This window comes from Antrostomus carolinensis, unplaced genomic scaffold (assembly GCF_000700745.2).
Source record: "Antrostomus carolinensis isolate BGI_N321 unplaced genomic scaffold, ASM70074v2 scaffold20598, whole genome shotgun sequence".
NCBI lineage: Eukaryota > Metazoa > Chordata > Aves > Caprimulgiformes > Caprimulgidae > Antrostomus > Antrostomus carolinensis.
This window is the reverse complement of record NW_010335283.1, coordinates 1-20,471: the sequence shown is the minus strand read 5'-3', so window position 1 is coordinate 20,471 and position 20,471 is coordinate 1. Positions and strand designations below refer to the sequence as shown.

The window sequence follows — 20,471 nt, the reverse complement described above, 5'->3', positions numbered from 1 at the left end:
TCACAGTTCCCTGTGCTGCCTTTTGCGGATTAAGAGACTTCACATTTGATCGAAAAATGTTCAGCTCTGCAGACATGGTCTTTTCATTGGATAATTTATTTTATGAAACACCAGATACAAGACAAAGGTAAAATTTTATTGCTCAATATATATAATTTTTTCCAATTTTTTCGGCGCTCAAGATCATTTTACAGCTTTTTTGTTTGTTTGGTTTGGTTTTTTTTGTAACTCCCTTTTCTGCTTGCCAATAGAAATGTGGAGGTAGAAACTTCCAGGTTCATAACTCATACTTTGAAATGTTTTTCCAAGCACACTGAAGTTTAAATGATGCAGGTGTATCTTAGGGCTATAAGAAATATGGGTTAGCAGAAGTTTTGACCCTTAAATTTTCTGTGATTAAAAATCCCATGAATTAAAGAATAAGAATATATTTTAGCAGGAGAAACAGTAGGTTATTTATGATTAGTGATTCTGAGCTAGATGTTGTGGAGAATGCTTAAAGAATGTTTTTACCTTATATTTGTGTGTTAAAAATAGGTATCTAGAAAATGAAAAGCCTAAGATTTGTTGTATTGCACCTGCTCCAGCTCTTGCTGAAATTCCAGCTGCAGAGGATTTACAGAAGGAACTGGAAGAAAACACAGACAACACTCATATGGGTAAAATATCATAGAAAGAATTACAGAAACATTTAGGTTGGAAAGACCTTTAAGATCAAGTCCAGCTGTAAACCTAATACTGCCAAGTCCCACTAAACCATAATATTTGACATTCATCTTGAATGGCATAAGAAATAATTAGCTTGACAGATAATTCCTCCTCTGTCTTTTAATGCTGTGAAATATGAAATGTTCTAGGTATGCTAATATAGACAAGTATATTTTAGATGAGGATGATGGTCTTGCATGTGTTTGGGGTATTAGCAGTCCTCTTTGGTCATATACAGGCTACAAGTTTACTGTACAGAAGTCAGCAAGGTAAGAAGTATGATCAACATTTCAGCTACTTCACGTTGTTCCATGAAGCATCATATCACAGTGGGAAGCAGCTGTAAGAGTATAATACAACACATGGATCTGATGACTTCTTTCCCACCCAAGGAACAGAGAGTTATATGAACTTAACTTTCTTCTTCCCTTTTGAGGCTTTTTTCAAATTGCTGTTCAGAAGGCCAAATTTTTATCTGGCCCTTGATTGCTGCTAAATGGAGAATTCTGTCTATCTGGACATGCAGGATGACCTTAAGGAAATTTATTTTAAGGAATTTGGTTTGTTTCTGTCAACTAGATATCTGCATTTCTTAGCTGCTGTGGTGATTTGTGATATTATCTATTTAGGAATTACATTGTTAAGACAGAAGAGGTTTTTAAGAACTAATAATTCAAATAAGCTCTCTGATGTTTCTAGAGCTAGGACTGTTGGGGTTATGTCACAAACAGGCCATTGTAATTTTAAGTTTCTCCATGGATAACACTGAAATTAATTGGCTGTGGAATAAACTGTTCTATAATCTCTAATCATTTAGTTGCTTATTTCTGCTCTTGCCTTCCTTTTGCTGAAAGTAATGCTTGTATGGTCAGCTAGATCAGGACACCAAACCTACTGAGAACTAACCCTGCAAAATGCAATAATTAACCAAGATGACTATGACACCAGCCTGTCACTGACTTCATTATGAATTTTGACTGCTGAGATTGCAGGGTTTATCTCACAGCTATTTGTAGTAGGATCTTCAAGCTTGATCATTGTGTAATTTTTTTAAAAATACCGTCTTTATTCTGGGACAGGGTGAAGAGTTTTTGTTTTTATCTTACAAACTACTCTAGTTCTGAAGAATAGTTTTACTCTGTTACTTTATATAGGAAGCATAGAAAGTGACTCTATTTTTCTAACTTTTTAATTGACAGCAGAGTCATTGCATTAATCAGCATGAGTCATAAAATATACACTAAAGTTCTTGCAATAAAGTAGAAATACCAGTTCATATATGTGAATTTGGCTTATTCTATGGAAGATATTTAATACAATTACTATGAATAGGAACAGAAACATTAATAGAAATAATACTTTATTGGTTTTGTAGGAGGGAGAAAGTTTATACAACAATGTAAGAGTAGCACTGAGGAAGTAAATGGTAAATCATCAGCACGTGTTCATTTTGGCATAGCTTCTGAAAAAAGTTCTCCCATTAAGTGTAGGAGAAAGAGAGATTAGTTTTCAGCGTAGAAGTCTGAAAATAGTTTCATTGTTTCTCTCTTCTGATCAAGATAAATCTAAAACTGGAACAAGGATTTCTCAGCAACTTGGTGCAAATTTTTGTCAAAATAAAATATTAAGTACTTTTCCAGAAAACAGTGATGATGAGGGTGTTCATTCAGCATTAAGAAAAAGGTATGTGTCTGGTCAATTCTGATAATTTATCAACTGTCAGAATCATATTATGGTTTTAGTTACAGTTGTTAAATGCAGAGTTTAGGATCATTCAACTGCAGGTACTTTAATAGAGCTCCAAATACTAATTCTTTTCAGTATAAGGAAAAAAGATGCTTTGTTTTGCAGTATTTTAGTACTGTAATTAAATGTGTCCTGAGCTCAGGTTCTTTATAAGAAAAGTAAGGTTTGTTTATTTAATTTTAAAGAAATAGATAACAAAAGTTTTCGAAAATACAATTTTGAGTTCTTTATCCACACAATAATAAGCAAAAAAGTTAAGATCACTTGCTTTTCAGAGATGAGGTGACCCAGCCAGGAATACCTTGAGCAGTTCTCAACATTATGTCAGTGCTGGGTGGGAGGAGAGGTTTTACAGATAAAATCCTCTTCTGTACCTAACTCTTCTCATTCGTGAGAACCTGTATGTCTCTGTTGTTTTTAATAATGTAGAGATCGACAGTTAATCTGTTATTGGGACTCAGAGCCCATCTGGACAGGCAGTTTATTCTTCCAGGTTCTTTCTGGAATGAAAGTAAAGTTAAAATGTACCTTGAAAGGAGTCTTCTTCAGGTAGAAGAGTGTCAGATCAAATAAAATTAGATACAAACTTTTCTTATGATTGTATCTTACTAGTTTTGCTTCTAATACAAACATACATATTTTTCTATTATTAGAGAAACTGTGTGACATTACAACAAACTAATGAAAAGCCCTGGTTCTCTTGCAGCTTATTTAAAATGTCTGGTTATATGTATAAAAATACAGAATTTAAAGATAGTTCTATGTATGTGAAAGAAATGGATACTTACTTAAATACAAGTGAAAACATGAAAGAAGTGGGAAAAGAAGGTTTATGGAGAAATAATCATCATGCTCCAGTAACTAAAGGCTCAGATTTTACTCTGCATAGATTAAATGATGAGGACATTGCATCTAAAAATGGAATGAAAATTAAATCATTTTCTAATGCTTCAGAGATTCTGGATATGACAGGTAATTATTGCTACTCTATTTCAAGAAAAATAGTCCGCTATCTGTCTTTGGTGTATAGTAATAACAGATATCGATGATCTGAGGTAGAGTGAAGAACATCATCCCACCAGCAGCTCAAGGTGAGATAATTGGCTAAATTTGGTATAAGATATTGCAATTATATGGAACTTAATTGCATTGTTGCTTAATATGAGATGAGTAAATAATTTATGAAGAGGAGTCACATTTTCAAAAGTGCCAAGTCCCGTAAACCTTTTTGGAAATGTCACTTCAAATCAGTCCCCTAAACAATTTGCAAAAGGGCAGCCTCGTCCCTTCATGTGGTAAATAGTCTCATCTTCATTTGAAACCAGAAATTGAAAATGGAATGTTTATTTATGATATGACTCATTCTTTGTCAAAATAGATTTTAAGTAGGAAAAAAATCTGGAAAATAGAGGAAAGTGGTAAGAATTTTGATGAAATTATAAAATACTTGCTTGAGAAATTATGCCTTGGTTTTTAATAGTTTTTAAATACACGTGGTTTATTTCTAGATTTTAAGCTTTTTGGGTCAGGGACTCATTGCATCTCTGGAAGGTACATGGCTAACTGCTACAGAAATAAGGAACAGAAAAACAGTTCTAGCAGAAGATTGTAGGGCAGGGCTGTGGCTTAAGATGGGATTTGGAGGCTGGTCAGGAGTGGGGTTCTGATTGCCTTCTGAGCAGCAGTGACTTGATTTGTGGATGAGGGGATGTCGTTTACTTTGACTTCAGCAAGGCTTTTTGTAGAATCATAGAATGGTTGAGAAGCACTGTCTTCCACAACATTCTTCTGTCCAAGTTAGCACATTGGGAATGGATGGACAACTGCATGGGTAAAAAATGTCTGGATGGTCAGGCTCAGAGAGTGGCGGTTAATGGGTCACACTCTGCCCACCTGCCTGCTGCAAGTGGAGAACAGCAAGGGTCTGTCCTGGACAAGGGGGCTGCCAGGGATCTCATGGGATTCAGCACGGGCAAATGCAAAGTCCTGCCCAAGGGAAGGAGAAGAACCCCTGGGGTTCCCTTGGGATGGACTGGCTGGGGGCAGCTCTGCAGAACAGTGCCTGGGGTCTGGCAAACTGCACGCTGAACGTGAGCGAACTGCGTGGCCCAGCAGTAACAAAGGCTGACAGCATCCTGGGCTTTGGTAACAGGAACAAAGCCAGGAAGTTGAGGGAGGTGACTGTCCCCTTCTTGGCACTTTTGAGACTATGACTAGATACTGCATCAAGTTTTGAGCCTCTGGTATAGACAAAATATCCTTAAACTGGAGTGTGTTCAGCAAAGGGCCACCAAGATGGTCCTTTCAAATGATGCACTTACGACCTTCCTGTCCTATCCTGTCAGCTCCTGCTATATAATGTGGACCTTCTTATAGCCTCGCAGCTCCTCACAGAACACACATCTTGGGGTCAGGAAAATATTTTTCATGTTTATTAGTTGAAAAGAAATCTGGTTTTATAATTTTACTACTTTTATTTCTTTAGGAGCTACAGGAAGAAAATTGGAAATTTTGAGGGCTGTTACAGAAATACGTATCCTTGTATTTGCTGTATCTGATTTACTGATTTTATTACAATGCTTTTACATTTACAAAATTATAGTGTTTAATTTGTAGCCATAGGAACTCATGCATTATACTGTAATAGTTTTGATGTGTAACTTAATGTTGGGAATCAAGTTATGAATAGCTGTTTACCCTTTGGACTTTCGAAGCTAGAATGAAAATAGGACAACTTATTGATCATTCATTGCCAAGCAAATTTATTCTTATTTCATTTATTCAAATTTTATCCTCAAAACTATTTACTTTTAAAATAAAAATATTTTAAAATTTTTTAGTTTGCATAATATATGTCAGGCCAGATTTTATATGCAAAGACACATATACACATATACCCCCATACACTTTAAATAAAGGAAAAGCGACTTATTATTTAGGCTGATTAGGAAAACTGGTTCTTACTTTTTATCCTATTTTTTCAGGAGGAAATAAACTTCATGTATTCCTTATAGGTCTGTATTTATGTTGTAGTGTGCATACAGTATATTTCCATTCTTCAAGCAGATTTTACAGTAGTTTTAATTTTTCTTAGCTGTGCCTTGAACCCATAACATAATTAACCATCTGTCTATATCTGTCAAACTTTTTCTTTTTTTTTTGCTTATTTTTTCACTGTCTCTTCAATATTTTGTTTCTAGTAACCTGTCAAATGGTAGGTTAAATATCAGGAAGAGGAAATGTCTAAATTTAGGTAACTTAAATTCATATTAATAGCTTTAAGAAGTGTCATAATTTCAAAAATTAGTAAGGACTCAGTTCTCAGTTGTTCTAATGTTGCCAATTACAGATAGTTAATGTTCTGTATTTTGAAAATAGATCACTTAGGGAATTTTAGAGAAGTCCCTTTTAAAAAAAAAGCCTATTTTCACCCATTTTTAAATGTTTGTATTTAACTACTTTTATTTCTTGTTTTACTTCTTTTCTTTTTTATTTAGTCTTTTAATGTTACATCAATCTGAGGCCTCAGCAGTTCACTGTTCTTGTTACTTTTGGTGTTATGTCTGACTGTGCTTGCATCCTCAGCCTGATCAGATGGTTACAATTAGTCTGCCTGTGTGGCTTCAATGCAGGACCAGACAAGGATCAATTCACTCATTTGGATTTGTAATGTAACAATACTGTCCTTCCTCTTACTCATATTTTAGATAAGAATGTTGTTGTCTGAAGAATACACAATATTAGCAATTGAAAATATCTTTAAAACCACTGTCAACAGAAAGAGATTGTAGGTGAATTTCTTTGCTACTCTTATGACTGGGCATATAATATTATGCTAATTAATTTGTGTTATATTACAAATATAATGTAGCCATTGACACTTCAGATACACTAACAGCAGTGCTCTGCTTGCTCTTGTATCTGGTTTGCAGTAGAGAATAAAGCTTTTGTCCTTTGCAGTTTCATATTCCATAATTGTATGCCATTCCATGAAGCCTATGCCAAGGAGGAGGTTCTTGATTGCTGGTGTAATCCTGAGGCCTCTCAATAGGAAGTGTGTTTTTGGTGAAGTGGAATATATGCCACACCAAGAATCTAAATAAAACTGCTAAATCATTTAATAGGTTACTTTTTGATGATTTTCTAGAAGCCTGTGTCAGTGAAAGATTGTTGAATATGTTTTAAGTTTGCATTTAAATTTCAAGAAAGAGATGCATTCACAGTTCTAAAATCCATTTTATAATTTTTCACTCGATTGTTTTCAATTCCTTAATGCTGTCAAGCGACCCAATTTAGAAGTATTTTTAAGGAGTTCCCATATTTTAACTATGCACAGTCTAAAGCTTTGGATGATGTAAGTATGAAACATTAACTGCAGTTGGAAGTAGTACTTAGTAGATAAATTTAAATGATACTTTGATATTCAGAAGTTAAAAAGGGTTGGAAAACCGTAGTATATCTGGAATCTCTTCCTGGAATAGTTGAGCAGGGTTGTGCTTAGCTGGGAGAAGTGACCAGAAGAACTTTTCTCAGTTTTAAATAAATTTGTGTAAAGATGTGAATTATATGTATATTTATGCATACAGATTAGTAATATTTTTAGATTATTTTCACAGGAAGATTAAGAAAAGATTTAGAGAAGGTTGTGCTTTTGGAGAAGTGATGTTTGTCCATGCCCTTTTTATCTGCTATGCTCTTTCTTTAACACCCAAAACTTATCTTGAAAGCAACCATTTTGAGAAAGGTTGTATTGTAGGTATTGCAGTGAGGAGATACAGGTTCCATCAGAGTCTTCAGCAGAGCATCTGAATTTTTTATTCAACTCTAGGGGAAATGCCAGTGTCATTCACAGACATTTCTATGCATGTTTTTTAAGCTACTTTTGATGTTGCAAATGTTTTTGTTTAAATTTCTTATCCACTAAGTAATGTTTTATAAAGAGATTATTTTAAGAATGGTGCTTATATGAGCAGAATAATCTTGCATTTAAATTATATAGGGAGCTGTGTTTTTGCTTTTTTCCTTACATTTTTAGGTTTATGCATGGATTTGTGGTATTTTTCTTTACTTCCAAATTTGTGTTTATTTCTGATGAGAGTTATACATCATATTGGCCTGTAAAATAATCTTGTGTGACTCTTTGTTCCTAAAATAATGGAAAACCACAGCTGTGAGCAAGATTTACTTCTATGAAAATTGCAAAAATGGTTATCAGAGCAATAGTTTTTAGAAAAAAGAAAAGTTTTTTGAATGGCTCATGTATTGGTACTCTAAAATATAAATTTGTTTGTAAGGTACTAGGAAGGACAAGGTTTACTTATCAGTCATATAAGACGTGACATGTTGAAAAATTAAGATAAATCAGCATATTAAAAAGATAACAGTCTTGTATGGGATTTTTGTTGTTTGTTTTGTTTTGTTTTTTGAGCTTGCAAAGTTCAACTTGGCAGTAACTCTCTGGTTCCAAGAAATGAGTTGTAAGCATTCAACTTGGTAGAATTTCTCCGATTGATTGACAGTGAATGTTACAAAGGATTCTTTAACAAAAATCAGGGAAATTTTTGTATTCATACAGCATTCATACTTTATTGATTTTTTGTGAGCATTGGAAAAGTGAGGATGGTAGATGAGGAACACAGGTCATTCCTGCAACTGTTCAGCAGTACTCTGTCAGTCCTTGCTACAGTTATTTATATATCAAGTACTAGGTGATTCCCGTTCATCCCTGTGAGCTCCTAACAGTTACAGAATAGTTTTAGAGCATTAACAGCAAGAAGGAAGGGGGAAAAGAATGAGAATAGTAGAATCCGTGAGGAGTTGGGAGGGAAAGAAGGAAACGAAGCTACACAGAGCATGCTGCATGGAGGGAGGGTTGTGAGTGACACTGCGGAGATGGAGGAGGGTAGAGTCAACCTGGTCAGAGGAAAATGAGGGAACCTGACATAGACATAACCAGGCTTCTAAGATGGTGGAGGAAAGAAGCATAATCATACAAAACCTACTTTTGTCATTATTGAAAACTTAACATTCTATTAAAATTATATATATTCAACAGTGTTGGAATTTTGAATACAGATTGAATTACATAACAAAACCAAAAACATTGTGCTTTGAATTTGAGCATAAAATACCTCTTTCTGATGAGCCTGTGTTTGGTTGCAATTGGACAGTGGGAGTGATTCTGTACAAATGTCGTCTAAGGCTAGATACTGGTTTTTTGTTTGTTGCAGAATGGTAGACTTCATTACATAGTAGCCTTAGATGAACAGTGTCTCATTTATGTTTCTGTGGCAGATATGTAGCAGGTGATGTTCTTTCTTTTACTGTAACTTAAAGTTCCTGTGTAATACAAAATTTTTTAGAGGACTACATATATCAGTGTAATAATAATTTCCTTGTGTCATTTTCCCCTAGAGAATGCTTTTGGAATGTAGGAATAGGTACAATGGGTAGCTGTGTTATATTTACTACTTTGCAATTCTTTCCTAGCTTCTTTATACAGATAGGAATTTCGTGATTTCTGCTCCGACTGGTTCTGGAAAAACTGTAATGTTTGAGCTAGCTATTACCAGATTACTCATGGAAGCCCCACTGCCTTGGTTAAATATTAAAGTTGTTTACAGTAAGTATTATGCAGCTTTAAACATTTTGGTGACAGCAGTAGAAAATGTCATTCTGTAAATGTGGAGATCTGGAGTGAATGCTTTAATAATATTGCAGTTAAATTTATGTTAAGTAATTGTGACATAACCTACCTCATTCTTTAAAAAGCTGTTTCTTTTAGGGTTTGTTTATTTGTGATACCATTGTAACTATTATTAGTATTTAACAGCACTGTGTAATTGTAGTGTTCAGCATGAAAATGGTTAATCTTTATATTTACAAAAGTTTCAGCCTAATTATTATTCTTTAAGAAAAATTCCAATGTGTTCAGATTCTTATAACAGTTTACTGTGTATTGTAAACTGATCTTTTTATCAACAGGCATATATTATAGTTTCTCTGTCAGTGGGTTGAGGCGGAGCATTTCAGTGCACTGTAACGTTTTTTATTGCCTTGGTAGAATTGATACAAGTTGGCTGATTGGAACTTTCAGTAAGGAAGTAGTTATCTGCTGGTGGAATTAGATTTGCTGACCTTTCCAGATTCAACAGTGTTGGAGAAGGAGATGTTAGTTTTTTGAATGCTGGAACAGAGGTTTTAATCAGATTATGTGCTGCTGGAGCATGCTCTGGTGCATGGTTCATCAGTGGCCCAATGTATCTCAATTAGCTTGCTGTAGTTGTGTAAATTAGAGTTGTTTCCTGGTAGCTTTAGCACATGCTAAGGATTGGTGACTGAAGTTCCAAGAGCAATCACTAGCTTCTTGCATGGCAGAAGATTATTACTTTTTACAATTTTATGAGTTACTTTCTGGTAGCGTAATCCATGTTCTGGAGCTCCAATTTCCCCTGCTTTATAGGCCATTGGTACACTAATGAGATTTTACACTTCTTTCTGAAGCTGAACGTGGTTCTTTAAATCTCTTCATCTTAGGGATCACTTGTCAGCTGACACGCAGAAATGGTTCATATTCCAGTGTCTCTAACTAGCCAAGAATGTAATCACTGCAAGGTCTGTTTTATAACTGCTGTTCTTGGATCATGTGTAGGTCACGTCTTCTTTCACTTAAATCACTGCATTTTCCATGTAGGTTACTCATCCAATATAGACTTGCATGTATTGCTAGTATCAGTCCTTGTACAGAATTACTTCTGATTCTAGAAACCAGCCTCCATCTGTATAGCATGTATGTTCAGGGGAAAAAAAATATGAAGAAAAAGATTGTTTTAGGAGTCTGTTCGTGAGAAGCAGCATCAGAACTGCAGCCTGCCGTGTCAGCTGATACATGCTGTGTTAGCTGCTCAGTATGACCCTGACTACACTTAATTGTACGTTTCATTTACAGAGATTTTTATTTCTTCTGGTATTCTGTCTCTTGCTCATGAATGGTTCGCATTTATAACACCTTTTCTCTCAGAATACAGTGTGCTCAAATAATTCTGAACTGGAAAAAGGCTGGTATTTGTATAATCTTTCATTAGAAAAGATGTATTTCCTGTGATTTCTTCCATCTGAGAGAAATTCTTTGAGACCTGAATGATTGTTTCCATGTGGGGTTGAGGAAAAATGTCAAGATTAAGACAGGGATAAATAGCTTTAAAAGGTTCTGTTTCTGATTGCTGATAGGGAAGAACTGGGGCCCAAAGCGCAGTGTTTATCTGTGCACATGGAGTAGGATAATAAGGATAATAATACCAGTTACAAATTTTATGGTTCTGAGAGCAAAGCTGAAAATTAGGGAAATTAAGTTCAAGGCAGCATCTTAAAAATGCATTTAGCAGTTGAAGACTTGTTTTTTCCTGATATAACTCTGATTACTTTGTTATTTTTAGTGGCTCCAATAAAAGCTCTATGCAGTCAGCGTTTTGATGATTGGAAAGAAAAATTTGGACCTATAGGACTCAGCTGCAAGGAACTGACAGGAGATACAGTGATGGATGATTTATTTGAAATACATCACGCACACATTATTATCACTACACCTGTAGGTTTCAATCCCAGTGCTTACCAAAACTTAGAATAAGCAGATGTTACTAGTCTACTAATTGTATGATACTAGGAATGCTTTTTTTTTTTTTTTGTAATAACTAGTAATTTTATGGTCCTTATGGTTTCTTGCACACTGCTGTGCATACATATAATTCATATAAACAACAGTTGGTAATATAATAATGTGCCAGGTGAAACATACATGGCTTTAGCTTGAATTCATTTAACTGATTTTATTTAAAGATTTATTGAAGTTTAGGCACGTCTGCGTGTACTTCACTTCTGGCATATGTTGGCCTTTAAAACATCTTTCACCTTCTGTTGTTGTTGCATTGGGTTTTTTTCTTCTAGGAAAAATGGGATAGCATGACTAGGAGGTGGAGAGACAACTCTGTAGTCCAGCTTGTACGACTGTTTCTCATTGACGAGGTAAGAAAATTAATGTTTTAGATGCACTGGTTTTGTTCTTGAAGATAAAAGGAAACTTAGGAAATGTAACTCTTATTTAACACATGTATAGATTGTAACTGGAGAAATATTTAGCAAATCTTTTCAAATTCCTAATAGGTGCATGTTATAAAGGATGAAAGCCGTGGTGCAACGTTAGAAGTTGTAGTTAGTCGGATGAAGACTGTTCAGTCTTCTCTTTGGCGGCATTTAGAGAATCATGACACTGTTCCTCCCTTGAGATTTGTAGCTGTTTCTGCAACAATTCCAAATGCTGAAGATGTAAGAATTATGTTTTAACTGTATTTTAATTAATGTAGTTGTATTTTATAAATTTACCTGGAGTTATAAATTCAGATTGATAACAAAGTTGTGATTTTGAAGCTGTCAGCTGAAGATAGTTGTGAGGTTGATGTTAATGTAAGAAATGACCTACAACTATATGGAACTATCAGCCACGTATGAACATGCTTCAGTGTTAGATTTCTGTTTGTGATTTTTGTCTCTAAGTACAAATCACAACAGACTTGAGATTTCAACCTGAAGTGTATTGGTCCTATAGAAAGCAGAACTTCATCTGTGATTTTAATAGTTTACATGTGACAAAAGCTAAGTTGATTATTGTGTGATGCAGTTAGAGCAGAGCATGATCAAAAGCAGAAATTTACCATTTCCATTCTATTTCTTTTTTTTTTTAAAGATTGCAGAATGGCTTTCAGATAGTAAAATGTCTGCAGTATGTCTGAAAATAGACGAGGATCAACGACCAGTGAAGCTACGCAAAATTGTTCTTGGTTTTCCTTGCAGCGACAGTCAGACAGAATTCAAATTTGACTTGACCCTTAACTACAAGATAGCTAGTATTATACAAACATACTCGGAACAAAAACCAGCACTTGTGGTACAACAGCTTTTTTTTTACCACATTTGAAATTATTTCTTTCTTAAAAGTGTTGATTTAAAAAAAATATTTTCTCATTTATAGTTTTGTGCCACAAGAAAAGGAGTACAGCAGGCTGCTTCTATTCTTGCAAAGGATGCTAAATTTCTACTGAGTATAGAACAGAAACAAAGGTATTTTTATATTTGAGTTGTTAATAAGTGTTTGTGTGTTTTAGTAAACCTGTGACATCTGTGAAGAAAGCTGTTGAGCTAATACAGTTTCTAGCAGACTAGTGTCTGCAACAAAATCATCATCACAGTTGTCATTCTTCTGCTAAACTGGCACTCTCCTTGGGAAGTTTTATTTGCTTCTCATATTTTTAGGGTACTTTTCACAAACATTAAGTTGTCTCTAAAAGCTGCTTTCTAAACATACAAATGTTAATTCCTAGGACCTATAAGATTAAACATATGAATAGTTGAATTGGATGTGATCTTACTAGTGTTTTAAGTTAAGCCATATGAAGTCTTTGCATTATCAGATACCTTTAAAAATACAGCCCTGACCCCTGTTCATTATTATTTACTCCAGGTTTGCCTAATCAAGGCAGCTGCAGAAGCTGCTTCCTAATTTTTGGACCTCACATGTGGCCATCTTTGCCTTATGTGAGCAACACATCTAGATTGTAGGTTATGACTTGGCAAGATGACTGGGCTGGAAAGGCTGCAACAGCTGCCCCAGAGTGTCAGCTTGTTCCCTTTACAAAGATGAGAAAGGTGGTGATTGAAAATATCCAAAGAACGTATATTTAAAAAGTTATTTTAAGACTGTGTCTTTTTGATAGTCTAATTTGTAGTTGAAAACTAAGAACATCCTTAAAAAGCACAAATGCAGTAGAACTATGGGAAAGTATGTAAAAAATGTACGTGTCAAGGAATATATCTTTAGTGTGGCAATTGTCTATCTAGTTTCACTTGAAGCTTTATTTTTACATTTTAAAAACATACTTGCATCTTTGTATATTCTACTTACATTAGTTAATCTGTTTCATGATTTTGAAGTATTCAGGGGTTTTTTGTGTGTTTTGCATAGGTTACAGAAGTCTGCAAATTCATTAAAAGATGCCAAACTGAGAGGTAAATATAACCTACTACTTCTCTGTTCTGTGAATGAATACTTGCTTGAGTAAACTTAGTCAAGTGATGGATATAATTATTTCATTACCAGATCTTTTAATGTATGGTGTGGCTTATCATCATGCGGGTATGGAGGTAGCTGACAGAAAAATAATTGAAGGAGCTTTTACTGTAGGAGACTTACCAGTGCTTTGTAAGTAAACTTAACTTTGAAAATAAAAAAGGTTGTTAATGTATCTTGAGAAGACTGCACTTTGAAAGTGGTAATATTTTATGATTCTATAGTTTGTTTAACCTTTGGAATTACTTTGTGAAATCCAGATAAATATGTGTTTGTGTTTCACAGGCACTTTTACTTTGTGAGTATACATACACACTGTTACTGAAGACCATAGAACTTCTTTTCAGCATACATGGAGGTCATCCTCCCTCATATGTCTACATAGGTCTGACCACGTCCATTTCCTTTTCATACCATTGAGCCATCCTGTTGAGGTGGAACTCTGCTAGTGTGTCTTTCCTCAGAGTTCACATGGTGTTTTCTTTGTTTGTGTCCTTTGCAGCAGTGGCTTCTCTGAAGGTAATCCTTCACATTCATGCTTCTTAGATGAGCAGGACAGTGTTTTCAAACTTGCATGCAAGGTGCTTTGAATGATGGGGAGGTTCCTAAGAAACGTTCTATCTGCTGATACCTGAAATGAGAAGGTATCTATTTGAGATGTGATGGTCTCATCTCTTCTAGGCTTTCTTTTTCTGCAAAAAAGATTCGGACCCTGTGGGCAATTGCCTGAGTGGTTCATGTACAACACTGAATAATTCATGGATTTTATTTTTTTTTCTTTCCTGTGCAATGGTTGTGACTCATAAAAATTTAAGGTAGATACCCTTACTGTGATCTGGCAACCTTGCTAGAGTTGCAGTGTCCATGGTATTGAGTCTCTGCAACCCTGCAATCTACTGTACTTTGGCTGCCTGGTGCACTGTGTGTGGCTTTACCAACTGCTGTGCCATTTCTGAATTTTCAGGAGGCTGTAGTTCTACAATTACTCTTTGCAAAAATAACTCTGAAGCCTTGTGCCACAACTGGACACAATGGGAATGTGCGTATGAGAACATACATACAGGCTACCACTGAAAGAATAACAAAGTTGCTTATTGGTACTTAAGTCCTTCGAATCTTATAGTTTGTATGAGTATGTCAGAATCATCTGAGATACTAGAATTACATTTCTACAGCTGAAAGAGTATGGTGCATATTCCACTTTATATGTCTGTGAGTGTGGTGAGGAGAGGTTTTAACACACCTTTGGTAGATATTGCAAAGGGGAAAAATTCTTTGGTCTTGAAATAGAGTGTACATATACTCACAGTGCTTGTGTATACGTATATATACGCACACATGCATGGACTGGAGCCCTGATTGCACTGGTAAGTGACCTTTCTTTGCAACTTTTTTTATGGTCAGATCATTTTGTTTTGACAAATATCCCATTTTGTCTACCATTACAATATGAAAAACAGTAATATTCTCTCAAGATGATGGGGTTACGCCTCTAGTTTAGATTGAATTCTTCTTTCCTGATGCACCTATAGTTACTCATTTTAGTTCTCCTTTCATTTAAAAAAAGAATTGGAAAATTCATTAGTACTTTGTTTGCCTAGTTGAATAGTTGTATCAGTGAGCCTGTATGGATGGCTGTCCATGTTCAGTTCCTGGCACCCCATATATTTATTAGAGAAAGTGAATTAGAAAACTGAGTGTGAGAGAATTTTCCACAAACTTGATGGGTGTTTTCCATGTGAGTGTATGTATTGGTAAAGTATCGTGATAGTATTGGTGGTGGTTCTGGTTTGGTACCATAGATACAAACAATGCTAATGACTGATGACTTAAAAAAATACATATCTTAAAGATATTGATCACAACAAAGCGAGATGAAGTCATGGCTGTATTCAAATATCTGTCAATGAATAATGTTTCTTCAGTGTATGTGTGTTATATTGAAGATAGATTGGATTCTAGATTATCTCCAAATATTAAGGAATGTTTAAATAAAAATATCTGGGATGTAATTTGTTGAAGAATACTTGATAAGAAATGAATGCTGGTGAAATTGTTATACAAATACACATCTCTAATCTACGTCTAATTCTTTGTGGTGCAGAACACCCACTGACTTCACTAGAGATAAGAGCTCTTAGGAATTGAGAGTTCGTCACTTATTTGCTGCTTGTTTAATTTAATTGATGTTCATCTTGCAATCAATATACTCTAATTTGATGTAGTTACTACTAGCACCTTAGCTATGGGAGTCAATCTACCTGCACATCTGGTGGTTATAAAATCCACAATGCACTATGTTGGAGGAATGTTCCAAGAGTACAGTGAAACTGATATTCTGCAAATGATTGGGAGAGCAGGAAGGCCTCAAGTAAGTTAATGCTGTATTATATTGATGCTGTCTGTAGGCGAATGAATCAGTGAAAACTATTATTGGCAAAGACACTAAGATGCGAACAATTTTACTGCAGCCTGTATTATATTGATGCTGTCTGTAGGCGAATCAGTAAAAACTATTATTGGCAAAGACACTAAGATGCCAACAATTTTACTGCAGTATTTGGTTTTTAAAGTGTTGTTATTAATATTTAAATTACTCCCAGGTAACTTCTTAATTGAGAAATCTGTTTGCTTTTGAGCTGTCCACTAAAAAGCACTGCATTGTCTTGCTGTGGATTACATTTGAGTTACATAATGAATGGGGATTAGAGAAAAAGTAGGAAGCTGGCACATAACTTGTAAATTGCATGATAAAAATTTTGGAATATTGACTAGTATAAAGAACAATGTGCTTTTTTTTTCCTAAGATCAGAACAGGAAAACATCTGATTAAATTAGAAGTGGAGGGTCATAAACACTGCCTTCAAAAGCTATAATTCATTTTGCTTCCACAAGAGGTTGCTGATGCCAGTGCTATGTCTTAGAAAGGGTTTAGACATTGCTTTGGTTGTCAAAAGGAATGGAGAGGACAATTAAAAAATGGTTATTTAAATTATACCTCTTTAAAGTCTCATTTATGTTAAATCTTACACTTTTCAGTCTTTTGGTTTTTAGAAATACAGATAAAGCCTAATATGGGAGATAGATTACCCCCCACCTGTTCAGAGACTGCTTAACTAGCCACTGTGGTATGTTGTGTACTTAACAGTATTTTATCTGGACCTAAGATCTAACCTAGTATGGAAATTCTGATATTCCTAACTTTCTTAAGTGATTGCTAGAGATTGTAATTCAATAAGATTTTTAAAGTTGTGACTCAGAATCCTAAACCACTTCAATTTACTGAGTCAAGACATGAAATATTTTCCAAGATCTGCCTTTAGGTATTACATACACTGATCTGATCTAAAAAATGAAAAAGTCAGGAAACTTCTCATACAAAAACCAATACATTGGTCTAACAGTATTTTTTTCCATTACAAAACAAAATAATCTAAGTAAGGTGGCTTGAGAGTAGATGATGAAGATTATAAAAAATTACTATAAAAGGCTTGACTGTTCATTCAAGACTTCTGATGTTTGGGGATTACTAATGAGCATTTGGGTCAGTAAATTATTTTCTGTGGTTGTGGTTAGGAGTCCTTTCCTTAGCTGTGGACCTTGTAAGGAGGTCAATAGCAGTTCACATTTGTGTTGTTTCTCGACATATTCTTCACTGTGAGGGTGGTCAGACACTGGAACAGGTTGCCCAGAGAAGCTGTGGATGCTCCTCCCTGGAAGTGTTCTCGCCAGGTTGGATGAGGCTTTGAGCAACCTGGTCTAGTGGAAGGTGTCCCTGCTGATGGCAGGGGGGTTGGAACTAGGTGATCTTTAAGGTCCCTTCCAACCCAAACCGTTCTGATTACATACATTAGCACATAAAGACTGGTGCACTGACCTTCCTGCCAGCAATGGCTGGAGTCCTGAGTCCTGCTTGCAACCCATGTGAGTTAGAACTTGCCTTTAAGTTAAAGAGACCTTGGCATTCAACAGTCATTTCAACAAGGAATTTAAGAAAACAGTTTTAATGGTTTCAACAGATATGTGATGCGTATTCAGCTGAAAATGTTTTGCTAAGAGCTAGAGAGTAGTTGTTATTTGTGGGTCTATTTTTCAGTTTGACACTACAGCTACAGCAGTTATTATGACTCGTTGGAGTACAAAGGAGAAGTACATACAGATGTTAAATGGTGCTGATGTAATTGAGAGCAGGTAACTAAGTATTTTTTATAAGACTATATAGATGGTAGCAGTGTTTCATAGTTTCTACAGAATGTGTTTTTTCAGGGAGGTTTTGGGGTGTTTTTTTGTTCTATTTAGAATAAACTTATGTGCTTAAGAAAAATAAACCAAACCTATTCAGCAGTTAATAGCCTCTGTTTTATCAGCTAAAAACATCTTTAGAACATGTTAAACTTAAAAAAAAAAACCCAGTAGTTGTAGATTCCTTTTTTCCTGCTGGAAAACTGAAGAAACTGAAACAGTACATATTGCAGAGAGAAAAAGTAAGAATTGAACCCAGATCATGTGTCTGAATTTTTAGATATCTTTTGAAAAATACCATTCTTACAGAATTCACTTGATGTGAACAGAATATCGGGAGAAATATGTATGAAAGTTAAGATATTAAAGGGTAAACCAGGAAATTTTGCTCATGTAATTTTGTTAAGGTTTAATTTTTCAAATATATTCAAAATATCAGCACTGTGCTGTAACTTTTAAATGTACGTAGCTTTGTTTTCTAAGTAATTGTGAAACTTCACAGTTGAGAAGTTTTTTCTATTTTAGCTTGCTGGACATGAAGCCATAATAAATTACATTGTTGATTATTTACATATTCTTTACTGTTTTCTGTTGATTTCACTGATTGAAGTGAACAGTTAACAGTAAAAAAAGAACTAGAAAATTGTTGTGGTTTTGGGGGAGGGGTTTGGTTTGTTGTTTGTTTTTTTTTCCCAAAGAATAGTTTTAGCACTTTTTGTACTACTAGTTGGTAAATGTACTTACCTTTGTCTTTTTTCTTTTTTTTTTTCCCTAGCTTGCACAGGCATCTTGTTGAGCACTTAAATGCAGAAATAGTGCTACATACTGTCACAGATGTCACTGTAGCTTTGGAATGGATACGATCAACGTTCTTGTACATTAGAGCCTTAAAAAATCCAACTCATTATGGTTTGTTGTTGGTTTGGGGTTTTTTTTATTAATCTAAATTATGATACTAGGATGTGTTAGACCCCTATTATTTGTTCCCTTCATTTTCTTTCATAAGGGGTTGAAAACAAGGTGTGTAATATGGTCTGTAACATTTTTAGGAACAACAGTTTCAGTTGCTTTGACGTAAGTAGTAGGAGTTTCAGCATGGTGTAACATTTAAGAGCTATGAAGAAACCATTTACAGCTTCATAATGATCTATTTCTTTTGATCTTAAGACACTTGACCATGTATTAATGCAGTATCAACCCATAATGTACTTTTCAGCACAGAATATGTAATCTGCTGGTAATAAAAAAAAAAATTGTCTAACATTTTTTAGTTTTGCTAAACAAAATTTTAATAATCTTAATGCTAGTGTCTTCAATTTGCCTTGTCCAGAGCAACCTCTTGGTCCCCAGCCCTGACCATGTCTCTGTTCCTGGCCACTTGCTCTACACATGATAATGAAGTCATTGGGCACTTGCTGGAGACAATTATTTTTAGGGATGGGAGGGGACCATAGTACATCTAGTACTTGAATGGAGGTGGCAATTTAGGTAGCTTTCTGTATTCTAAAATAGGAAAACTCTACATGTGAAATTGCTCACTGACACTTCTGCAACTTTTACAACTCTGATATTTTACATAGGGGAATATCTGCAACTTTTACCTTTGCACATCCCTTCTAACAGCCACTGTATAAGGCTTTTGACTTATTCCCAGTATAATAAATATTTACAGATTTTTCACTTTGAGGTGTTTGGCTCCCAAAAATCAGCAAATCAGTTCTGATTGGTAATGATATTGAGGAGGAAGTATATAATTGTATTAGGTTAAAAAGCCTTTTGTCTTTCCATTAAGGTTTTTCATCTGGATTGGATAAAACTGGAATTGAAGCAAAATTACAAGGTAGGTGACTTTTAAGCTTTTTTCAATAAAATGTAACATTTTAGGACAGGTTCATCCAAGTTTATTATATATCTCCATTAATTTCAATAGATCCAGAACAAATGTTATTTGTTATGTTGTGCTATTGATTTTATTTAATTATTAATACTTTTGAAACACCATCAGTACATTTTGACTGGTGAAAAACTTTCTCTTGTATACAGGTAAAAAATTAAATGCATTTACCTACCTCATCTCCATATACTTACTCAGAAATATGGAGCAGAGCACTTTAATTTTGATTGCTTGTTATTCTTCCTAATTTTCCTTTGATTGATCTCATTTACTTTCATTAATTTTGGTTACTATACTTTCAAAAAGCCCTTTTCAGAAATTGTCATCTTCCCTTTATTGTAAATTTAGCCTTGAAAACAAAGGATGTAAAATGCAAGCATCTTCACCCTGCTCAGAAACAGTTTAAAATTGTGTGATTATAGCATGTTAGGCAGCAATAATAAAGAGCAACTGGAGAGAAAGAGAGAACACATTTTTGATTGTTATGTTTGCATTGATCATTCAAAACGCACAAATAATATGAAAAAGGAATTTTAGAGAACTCTAGAGTGTGGCAGATCTTGTCCAGTAATGGAATCAGTGAATTGGAGGATAGGAGCAAATCTTAAATTCTGTATTTTTGTCCAGGTAAGTCACAGTACTGATATTGCATAGGTTTGTTATTCAGACATCTAGACTGGTATGATCTGAGGATTCCTTTTCCCTGCGCACATGAAATATTTTCAAGAAGTTTATATCATAGAATCATAGAATAGATTGGGT

General features: G+C 34.8%; 1 protein-coding gene across 1 annotated transcript; it reads left to right on the top strand.

Moving 5' to 3' along the window:
• Positions 1-56: 56 nt before the first annotated feature.
• On the top strand, positions 57-19,655 carry LOC104530032 (probable ATP-dependent DNA helicase HFM1; the record flags this gene model as incomplete). The annotated part of the gene is given in 19 exon segments (XM_010174503.1): positions 57-127; positions 538-659; positions 2,084-2,177; positions 2,179-2,391; positions 3,161-3,426; positions 4,940-4,987; positions 6,738-6,808; positions 8,944-9,076; positions 10,890-11,041; positions 11,398-11,475; positions 11,614-11,775; positions 12,194-12,394; positions 12,479-12,567; positions 13,469-13,512; positions 13,604-13,705; positions 15,799-15,944; positions 17,670-17,764; positions 18,591-18,724; positions 19,608-19,655. Coding segments are annotated over 19 exon segments (2,269 nt in total), but the record flags the coding sequence as incomplete, so codon positions are not given.
• Positions 19,656-20,471: the final 816 nt, after the last annotated feature.